This window comes from Arachis ipaensis, chromosome B5, assembly GCF_059453495.1.
Source record: "Arachis ipaensis isolate K30076 ecotype BB chromosome B5, ASM5945349v1, whole genome shotgun sequence".
Lineage (NCBI taxonomy): Eukaryota > Viridiplantae > Streptophyta > Magnoliopsida > Fabales > Fabaceae > Arachis > Arachis ipaensis.
In genome coordinates this window covers 33,883,289-33,894,946 of record NC_142440.1, presented here as the reverse complement: position 1 = coordinate 33,894,946, position 11,658 = coordinate 33,883,289, and the positions used below count along the sequence as shown (strand labels likewise).

Here is an 11,658-nt window from a genome sequence, read left to right as displayed (position 1 = left end):
TATTTTAATATTAATGATATATATTATTATAATACTATATTTATTAATAATATATTTATGTATGTTGCATATAGCAATATATTTAGAATAAATATATTGATATAAGTATATTTTAGTATCATAAATATATAAAATACTTTAATGTTAATACATATATTCATAATTAAAATCAGTATAAAAATTAATAAATAGAAGAGTAAAGTATCGTTTTTGTCCTTAACGTTTAAGGTAAGTTTTAAAGTTGTCCCTAACGTTTCGATCGTCTTATTTAAATTCTTAACGTTTCAAAATTAACTCAATGTTGTCTTGCCGTTAGGGATCCGTTAATAGAATTGACGGCGGAAAAAATTGAAACGATTTAAAAACGTTAGAGACTTAAATAGGACGAAAACGTTAAGGACGAAAACGTTAAGGACAAAAACGATACATAGAAATAAATTTTAATTTTATCCTTCAATAATATCAATTTTTACTGTACATAGTATTCAATTATTTTTTAATCACATCTAAATAAATTACCGTTCACATTACTTTCATTCTAAATAAATTAATTTTTTTATAATTTTACTCTTAAAGTAATATAATTTTTTTTATAAATAAATAAATTTTACACTTTTATTATTTAATCACATTATTTATATTTTTTTTTATAATTTTATACTTTCATTTTAAATAAATTAATTTTTTTATAATTTTACGCTTAAAATAATGTAATTTTTTTATAAATAAATAAATTTTATACTTTCATTCTAAATAATATAATTTTACTTTCATTATTTAATCACATTACTTATATTTTTTTTATAATTTTACACTTTTATTCTAAAAAATAAATTAATTTTTTTATAATTTTACACTTAAAGTAAAGTAATTTTTTATGAATAAATAACTTTTATGCTTTCATTCTAAATAATGTAATTTTACTTTCATTATTTAATTACATTACTTATATATATATATTTTTTATAATTTTACACTTTCATTCTAATCACATTACATTATTTATTTAGAATGAAAGTGTAAAATTTATTTATTTATAAAAAAATTATATTACTTTAAGTGTAAAATTATAAAAAAAATAAATTTATTTAGAATGAAAGTAATGTGATTAAGTGTAATTTACTTAGATGTGATTAAAAAATAATTGAATACTATGTACAGTAAAAAATTGATATTATTGAAGGATAAAATTAAAATTTATTTTTATGTATCGTTTTTGCCTCCAACGTTTTCGTCCTATTTAAGTCTCTAACGTTTCAAAATCGTCTCAATTTTGTCCCGTCGTCAATTCTGTTAATGGATCCCTAACGGCAGGACAACATTGAGCCAATTTTAAAACGTTATGAATTTAAATAGGACGATTGAAATGTTAGAAACAATTTTAAAACATACCCTAAACGTTGGGGACAAAAACGATACTTTACTTTTTTATTTATTAATTTTTATACTAATTTTAATTATGAATATGTATTAACGTTAAACTATTTTATATATTTATGTTACTAAAATATACTTATATCAATATATTTATTCGCTATATGCAACATACATAAACATATTATTAATATATATCATTAGAATAAATGACCATTTGTACCCATAAAAGATGAAAACGCTAACATATGTACCTACACTAAATCGAAACTAAACTTGTATTCACGTAAGATGCCCTTCGTGTGACAAAAGTACCCTACGTGGCACTCCAACCCTCTAAAGACAGGGTACTTTTGTCACACGGAAGATATTTTGTGTGGATACAAGTTTAGTTTCAATTTAATATGGGTACATATGTCAGCGTTTTCATCTTTTATAGGTACAAATGGTCATTTGTTCATATCATTAATATTAAAATATATATTAATATATATACTATATATGTTATGTTATGAGTATAGGTTTTTTATTAGGAAAAAAAAATCGCTCACGGAGATGAATTAAAAAACTGGAAGATGAATTAAAAAATTTATAACAATGCTTCTCGTTATTTTTTTTTTTGTGAACAACCAAGAGAAAAAATAAAAGAGCAGAAAAAAAAAAAAATCAGGTTCTTAACAGAAAGAAAGGATAAACCACCTTCGACGGCTGGTGTTAAAGGTGAACCTCATCAGCTTCGCTACCTCTAGATCAGGGACGGAGCTATACTAACTATTTAGGGAGGGGACGATGTTTAATAATTTACTAAAATTATTATCTGCTATAAAATAAAAGTGGAAAATTTGAGTGAATGAAAATATTGAGAAGAAAAAAATTATATTTTATTTTTCAAATAAAGTAAATTATTAGACTAAGCCTAAAACTATTATACTTTGTTAATGTTATATAAAAATGGACTGATTTTTTTTATGAATGAAAGGAGAACTGAAAAAGTGTACCAAAAAAAAAAAGAGGAGGCTGAAAAAAAAAAAAAAGAGGGGCTATGTCTATTATTCTTTTTCTTTTAACAAAAATTAAAAATTTGGGGGGGGGGGATTGCCCCCTTTCCATATGTGTACCTCCGCCCCTGCTCCAGATTCTATCTTTGTCAACCGATCTGCCACAATATTAGCTTCTCTAGGGATAAGCTCAAAATGAATATCCCAATCTCTTTTTTAACTTCAACTCAAAGATCAGTTGTATCACTTCTTTTTCAAGATGTCAGAGTGAAACTTGTCAACCAGTCACTAGCTCAAAAGCTGCTGTGCAATCTGTCTCACAGACAACAAGCTTAAGACCCGCCTCCTAAACTCAAGCCAAACCTTTCCATATACTCCACAACTCCATCTTGATGACACTAGATCCAAAGGAATTTCCTGAGCATCCCATTACCCATTGACTGGAGCTATCGCGAATTACCCACCCAAAACCAGCACAATCATCCCCCAAGTTCACACTCCCATCACAATTTAACTTCCAAGCACCAAATTCTGGCGGAGACCAAGACAGAAGTTTTAATCCTTGGACGCAACACACTCGATTCTGAGTTGTATATTCAAAATTCACCATGCACCTGCGAGCCTTGTATGCAATTGACCCAGGAGATCCAAAAACTCCCTGAAAATTACCCATATTTCTGTGTTGCCAAATTGACCATATTATAGCAGCTGCAAATTTGGAACAACCTTCATTGAGGAGGCTATGCTTGAACCAATCATGCACCTCGTGAGAGCCAAAGAAACACACATCAGAAAAACCTAGAGAAACCCAAACTGATCGAACCACTTCACAATCCCGAAAACATACAATGAAGAATTGTCTCCGGAAGTTGATTGCAACGTATATATAAGGATGAGGAGGAGAGATGTCGCCGAAAATGTAGATATTGAGTTGGTATAGCATCATAAAGGCAAAGCCACACTAAGAGCCTCAACTTTTTAGGAACCCGCACCTTCCAAAGCCAAAGCCAATTGATATTCCTATCCCAATTCAACTTATTCTGAATTAACCATAAATATCCTTGTTTAGCAGAGTAAAGAGTGTGCTCCCAACTACAACCTAAATCACGACCAGAAGTCGAAATATGTACTAAACTAAGAATGTCTTCCCTTAAGTCCCTAGGAATAAAAGAGTAAATCCTCTCCAAATGCCAAACTCCATCACGGTAAACATCTTCAATGGTCAAAACAGCCTCACAAATATCAAGAAATTCAACCCCTCGCTCCTACTGGCCCAGAGTGCAACCAAGAGTCAAACCAGAAATTCTTAGAAAGAGCTCTCACTTTCCAAACAAACCCTTCCTTTAATACGGAAGTTGTGTACACAATAGACTTCCATATATATGAGGAAGAACCCATTGCTTTAACTGCAAATAGGTTTCTATTCTGGAGGTATTTCTGAAGCATAATCTTGACCCACAGTTTCTCTTGATTCATCAAAAATTGCCAAACTAGCTTTCCTAATAAAGAAAAATTGACCAACCGTGACTCCCGCAAAGCAAGACCTCCAAACTTTTTCGGAGTCGTCAAAACTCTCCAAGATGCTAAATGAAGACCACGGTGATTATGACTACCACACCAAATGAAATTTCTAGTAAACTTATCAATGTTAGAGCATACACCTGATGGAAAAAGGCTTACTTGAATGCTTCTCATTATAGACGAGAAGCTTTTAATTTCATTCAATTTAAAAAAAATAAAAATAAAAAACTCATTTCATCAAGTGCGAGAAAGTGGGTGCCTACTACCGAATAAAGTGTGATCTCTCACTATTTATTCACATGTAGGACCAAAAATAAATATGAGAGAAAAACTATTTAAATATAAAAGATTACACTTTACCCTCCAAAATACAAGTTCAAAATTTAGAGAATCTAAATCCACATTTCACATACTCCTGTTGAAAAAGAATACCAAAAAAATTATTTATATTTAAATCTTTTGATCCAAAATGTTATGTGTATGTTATTGTATTAAATAATTTGTGTTTAATTTAAAATATTTAGTTGAATTATTCAATTATATAAAATTTTATTATAATTATATTTATTTTTAAAAAAATTAAAATTTAATATTTATAAATATCTGCAGGCATCAGTTTTCTTTTTTAAATAAAATAAACGAAAATTTATGACAGATATAAAACGAGAATAAAAATCATTTATTAAACATGGATGGACGATGAAAGAGGAATCCATAGAAGCCATTCCTATGCTCAAAACATGAATAGCAAGATACAAAAATTCATACAAAAGATTAACTACAAGTAGAATACATTTCAGCATCTCCACACCTAACAAGCATATCATTCTATCCTTATTTCTATAGATATTTCATCTCTTGTAATAAATGGCCAACCTAGAAATCAATATCTTCTAAGTTCTAAAGCAGAATTCATCCCCATACAGCGAATAGTTACACTTATTATGCTATCAAAAACCAATGATTACATTAATACTTAAAAATTAAAAAAATGTCACTGTGCCGGTTGGACGGCTAGTACTGTAAGTTTTATGATTTAGCGAAGATTAATTATTCGTGGGATTTTCAAACTTGCACAACTTGCAATTTTTTTTATTTATTTTTTAAGTCCTGAATTAAATGTTCATCTACCAATCTCATTCATTCACTACTCAAATTAAAAAATTATTTTTTAACATTAAAATTTAAAATCTAACTCTTATATAATACAATATTTCTTTAATATAAGACAATGTAATCCTGTTAATATGCAAATTTTTAGCAAATTTAAATTGGTTCGATATTTAGTTATCTGAGAGCAAAATCTACTTCTTTTTAAGTATTTTAATTTTTTAATTGTGAATCAAAGACTCTTATTAAATTAGTGATGAAAAAAAAAAGAATGTAAAAATAAAAAATAAAAAGTACAAAATTTAGAATGGAAAAAGTGCAAGAGAAGAAAAGTAAACGACTAAATTTAAAAAAAGCAATAAATCGCTTTTAACATGATCAAAGGACTTTAAAATTCGAATACATTGAAATAAAAAAAAGAAAGAAAAAGATTTTGTAGAGAAAATAAATTACTAAAAAGAAAATTTGCAAGAGGAATAAAAATGAAATGTAAAGACTGTAAAAGGAACCCTATAGAGAAAAGAACTTTGAGTAAGATCAAAAAATTTCTGAAAATGTGATATTGCAAGAGCTTTTTCTGAAAATAAATTCCAACCCCAATTTCTTCTGGGCTATGTCTATTTATAGCCATTTTCAACCAATCAAAATTCTTTCACGTGCTCCACATATAAGAAAATCAAACATAATTGTTTCCACCACGATGATAGTGTGATAACCATCTTCAACTACCTTAATTACTGGCCCTGTTGCTTCGATCACAAATTCTCATTATGCATCTTCGATCAACTTAACCTACTCATCGATGATTTCTCTTTGATAACTTTGAGAACCTCCTCGTCATAATCCAGACAAATATCTTCGATTTGTTTATTATTGAATCTAAATTATTTTAGCTAACAAATTGCCCCCCTTAAATTGACGATTCTTTTCTTAAAACAAAGAATGTGTCGATTCAATAAAACTTCCCTTCTCTTTTATTTTAAAACATTAAGGAAACAAAATTCAAACCTAAAATGTTTGGGATCTCCAACTGACACCAAATTTTAGAAACCGCTCCATTTCTTCATATCCATTAAATACGCGTCCCATCATGTACACTTTCCCATTCAATCCAAACGTTTAATCTCTCTCCAATTAAACCCTTTCAATATCTTTTATAAATACTTTACCTTACTAAACCATTAAACTTTTTTAGAAACTTTTCCACTACACACTGTTATATTCTTATCAATCGTGATATCACTTCACCTTTTCTGGGTTATCCCTGTAAGAAAGAATCTCCTCTTTTGCAAATCTCTCACTGTTCATAAGATTCAGTTTTACCAACTCTTCTTCATCAAGGTATCTTTATTCATCCATCAAATACGTTCATCTTATCATTTAAGTGCATCTGTATTTAAAAAGTATTTTTATTTCACTCATATTATTATTAACCTTTATGGCTACCAGCAACAACCCTTCTCCTTCTATGAAAGGAAAGGAAACAGTAAAAGAAAATCCATGCATGAACCTCAAAATCATAGCTCAAGACCTTGATACCATTATTGAAGATCCTGTTGATGCCGTTAATGCGCAAAAAATTCTCTTCCCCTTCCACCTTTTGAATTTGATCAAGTTCTTCCCTTCTTCCATTCTCTCCCTGACCAGGAATTATTGATAAAGAAGGACATGTATATGGCCCTTTTCGATGATCATGCCAAAGAGTTTGGAAATAACTCTAAGACTTCTTCAAAAGTATCAATTGTATAGCTTGGTTTAAAAGGAACGAGAAAAGAAAGATTCTTGGGGTTGGTGTGGTATATACGACCTATTTCGATTATCTCAGTATCAACTCACCACTTACCATTGGATGATTGGAGTTGCCTTATATTTCTAGAGTCGATCGACTAACAATCTACATTTATCATGTGGGATGGTCAAACCAACCCTTTTCGAGGTGGGTGCTATCACAGGATTACCCCCTTCTGGAATCGATATTTTTCCAAACATGGAACCAAAAAATAAATACAACATCAATTGGAAAAAGCCATCTTATGGGGAGTTCATAAAAAATAACATGGGTCAAGGGAACGATCTCGTTTCCTGTGACGAACATGTGACTTTCTTATGCTTTTGGTTGAATGATGTAGTCTTTTGCTCTCGAAGTGTCACCATGAAAAGACTTTATCAACCTCTCACTGCTTTGATTCATGAAAGTGAGTCGACCTTATGTCTTTTTAAATTAATCTAGGGTGATTTGTATGATGAGCTTGGCCATATGGTCACAAGTCTTCAAAATCGATCTCCTCTTAGTGCTGGAGGACCACTTTGACTCCTTCAATTGCGGTTAAATGCAGTCTTCGAGAAATTCATGGAAATTGATAGTATTCCGATTTTAGCTGGACAACCCATTGAAGGTGGGGTCTTGCATGTTTGAAACCAACCTTTCCGGGTCCTAAGATTGGAGATCTTTTTTAGGCCGTTTTTACCAAATTCTACCATGCAACTTCCTTCCAAAATGAAGAACTCAACTTTGTACACTCTTTATCGGTCGCAAGTGTGGTCCAATATGGTTTCGAGCACCAAGAATTTTAAAAGATAAAAACGAAAAGGTGCAATGCTTAGTTGACAAGACTTAGAGCAACTATACTGCCAATCAAATCTTCACCACTAGCATCCCAATATACAAAAAGGATCAATATCGAGTCACTTTGCATGCCACTCATCTTGTGGCTCGACATATGAGCTTTTTTCAAGCATTGCCACCTCTTTTTGGTTCTAATTATCAAGTTAACTTGGCCAAAAAATTTATAGTTCTATGTCACTTATAGCTTGAGAACTGAAGCACAATAAAAGTCGTCGATTTGAGTATGAAGCTATCGACTTCATTCCTAGTCGATATGTGATTAAGTGTTTCTTTGTTTAGTAGCAAAAATATTATTCACAATATAATCGCAGTCTTGAAAAAATTCTTGAAGATATGCTGAGGGTTTGTCCGACTATGAGCGAGAGGCCTGCTACCATAGGTATTTCGAAGCGAAATATAGAGTCCTCAAAAGAGAGCTCGAAAGAAAACTTGCTGAAGTCAGACAAAACAAAATTTTTCTCCAAAAGTCTCTTGACAAACTTCAAAATATCAAACATATGCTTAACAAAGAGGTCCTTTCCTTATCAAAGGAGAAAGAAGATTTGGATGATTTGGATGATTGAACTCTCTAATATCAGACTGTAAAAAAAGAGCGTCTTCAAGAGCTTGAATTACGTTCACAAGATCGCATCGAGATAAAAGAAAACAATTGGATTAACTCTTGCAACTTTATGAAGATTATAGGCTTGGGATGCTAAGTTTCTTTTATAATTGAAGTTCCTCTTAAATTCGTTAATTTGAATTTGCACTTGGTATTAACTTTGGTTTTAATTATTATCTTTGTGACATTGACAATATTTCAAATGTTTTTCATTTATTGATTTTATCTTGATTTCAGTATCAACATGTTTAATTCGATATGCATTCTCTGAATATAAATTGATCACTTGAAAAGGCTCCTCCCAATTAGTGGACCACTTTCCATAAACTCTAGATTTTTTTATCGATTGGGAGAATAACTTTTAAAACTAACTCGCCATTGTTAAAAACTTTTTGCTTAACTCGTCAATTATAGATTCGAGCTATACTTTCTTTCTAGCGAATAAGGTTATCGAGTGCTAAAATGCGTTCATTGTCAAAGTTATTCAATTCATCAAATATTGCATTCCAATAATCTTCGATTGGCAACTTATCTTATCTCATTACTCTTATGGTATTAAGATTAATTTCCAAAAGTAAAATCACGTCATGGTCATAAACTAATTTATAAGGAGACATATTCGTCGATCCTCTTGGTGAGTTTCGATAAACTCGTAACACTTAGCTTAAAGTTTCATGCCATGTCCGAGGTCTTTAACCAATTTGTTTCTTAATCAGATTGACTAAAATTTTATTTGTAGTTTTAACTTGGCCATTTGTGTAATAACCTACCACACTGAGCTTTACGCTTAAGCCGTAAAATAGAGGTGGTGTGGTATTACGACCTCTAAAACAAAATGTATACATATAATAGCAGAAAGGTTATAATATACAAGGAGCCCTGAAGAATAGATGAAACAAAAGTCGCAAAATAAAAGCACAACGCTCAAGAAACGAGTTAACTTGCGTGTTAGAAAAACTATAAATGTTGAACATAAGATAACAGATGTAGGAATAGAGTGCCAAAGATACAAAATAACAAGCTCCTAACTCAACCCGCAAAGCCAAGGCTGGCCAGAGAATATTTACACATATATACATACATATCCAAAATCCAGATATACATAAACAAAATCCTGTCTCTCCATAAACCTCTAAGAGGATCAAAAGAAATAGTTATGCAGAGAGAAAGCTAAGTATATATATATATATATATATATATATATATATATATATATATATATATATATATATACACACACATCACTATACAACAAAATAACCCAGTAACTACTTCGCTTCAGGGATCCAGACGCCTAACGAGTTGTCTCCCGACCTGCATCTGAAAAACAATAACATAGTATGGGGTGAAAACCAGAGGTTCTCAGTATGGTAAAGGTGCCACACACATAATATATAAGATCCTGGGAATGCCAGAGGCAATCCTAGAATGCCGACACTCAGATTATAGAGCTTAGAGTATTAAACAGAAGCCATAAAAGGTGGTTTACTAAAAGAATCTAAACCTAACTTAACTTAATCTTAAATCTAAGTCCCGTACTGCTATTCCTCCATACCTCCATCTCTGTTAGCATTTTACATATAAATAAACAGATAAAGACAAGCATAAGAAGGTTATAAATATCGCAGGTAACAAATATACATTTAGCATGGCAAGTACACTTAGGCACACCCAATTAATGCAGAAACAAGTAATTCAAGTAGTATGCATATGATGCATGCCTGTCCTATGGCAGATGAGGCTCATCTGTCGGTTATCCAGCCAACTCGATAAGTCCGAAAACCTTAGACTGTCCCTCGACGTGCATCCCCAAAAGTCTATGCATAGCCTTTTTCTCAAAAATCAATATTGCTTAATGGAGGTAAATATTCCTAGAAATTTATAAGTGCCCGGTCACCCTTACGTTGTAGAGTCAACAGAGTATCAAATTTTCAATCTGGTACACGTGGTGGCAAGCCACGGTACTTTACCCAGGGAAACTTGTATCTCAGATCATTTAATCATTCAAGCCAAATATCATACATGATCATTCATTTGATTATCAAGCCAAGTATCATACATGATCATCCGTAACATTTCATAGTCAATTCATCACTTTTCAGCTTTACTTCATCTCCAAGATATCTCCATTTCCTAACGTCATCTGATTATCAGGTTTAACACTATTATTTATGACTAAAGGAATGAAAATGGAGGTTTAGAACTTTGAAATAGAGTTTAGAATGCTAAAAACCATATTTTCTTAAATAGGGCCCACGCGTGCGCGTGGGAATGTAAAACTGCAGCTCGCGTGCACGTTCCTTCGTCATGCGTACGCGTGGGTGAAAACTTCATGTCACGCGTGCGCGTGAGTCACGCGTACGCATGAACATGCTTGTTTGCTCCTTACGGGCATGCATGGGACCAGTCGCGTACGCATCACCAAAAATCCATTCCACGCATATGTGTGGGCGTATGTTCTTTTTAAAAAAACAAGGCAGATGTAGTAGCAAAGTTGCAGTAGCAGGGAAGCAAAACTGTTACAAACTAAATAGTTTACAGGTATAACTTTTTAGCCCCCATAACTTCTTCGATTTACAATATTTTTCACCTGTTCTTTGAATGGCATAAACATCACGAACCCGATTTTCATTTTAAAACAAATTGAAAACAAATTGAGGGTTCGGAAGCCAAGTTATAGCCCGCCGTAGTTCGGCCCGAAAACTAACTTTTACAAACTTTCAAACCTCATTTTCAACCAAATAAATCTTATGCCATTACTCATTCAACCTACACTTCACAACACAATATATCCTCCTTCATTAACACATCAATTACCATAACAATTATATCTCACACCAATAATAATTATACAAACACTTCTCAAATTCAATAACCAATACTATACATTACCAATCCTAAACTCCTATATTCATGGCCTCAAATGACAATTCAATATTTCACAAATCCATCAAACAACCAGCATCACCAATCAACATATTTACTAGCTAGATACTAAACAATATACATGCACACACATCCTAACTTATCCTATGGTCATCTAGCCTAAGTTTTCACAGAACATTATATATTAAATGCAAGAAACCTAAACTATACCTTGGCTGATTCCCACGTAATGATCAAGGAAATTTAATTAAAAGCAATCACATCCCCAAAACCTCAACTACATAGCTTCCTCCAAGTTTCGGTATTCACAATTTCAACCTCCAATTATTTATTCACAGCCTAATACACATTTATAACACATATATACCCAATTTAATACTCAAAGCTCAAATTCCATGAAATTAAAATAGAATTATGGTATCCTCACCTTACCCAAGCTTCATATAAGCAAGGGTGAACGTTTTCCTCAAGCTAATTGGATCCTAAAACATCAAAGAACACAGAAATTTAATATCTCCGCTTAGTTTTTCCAAAAATTGGGG

General features: G+C 31.8%; 1 protein-coding gene across 1 annotated transcript; it reads right to left on the bottom strand.

Moving 5' to 3' along the window:
- Positions 1-2,724: 2,724 nt before the first annotated feature.
- On the bottom strand, positions 2,725-3,315 carry LOC148563803 (uncharacterized). The gene has a single exon (XM_088486956.1). It carries the CDS (start codon positions 3,313-3,315, stop codon positions 2,725-2,727), a length of 591 nt encoding a protein of 196 aa, XP_088343082.1.
- Positions 3,316-11,658: the final 8,343 nt, after the last annotated feature.

Excerpts from the sequence above, each read along its gene's own strand:
- LOC148563803 (XM_088486956.1), bottom strand. The coding sequence starts at position 3,315 with ATGCTATACCAACTCAATATCTACATTTTCGGCGACATCTCTCCTCCT.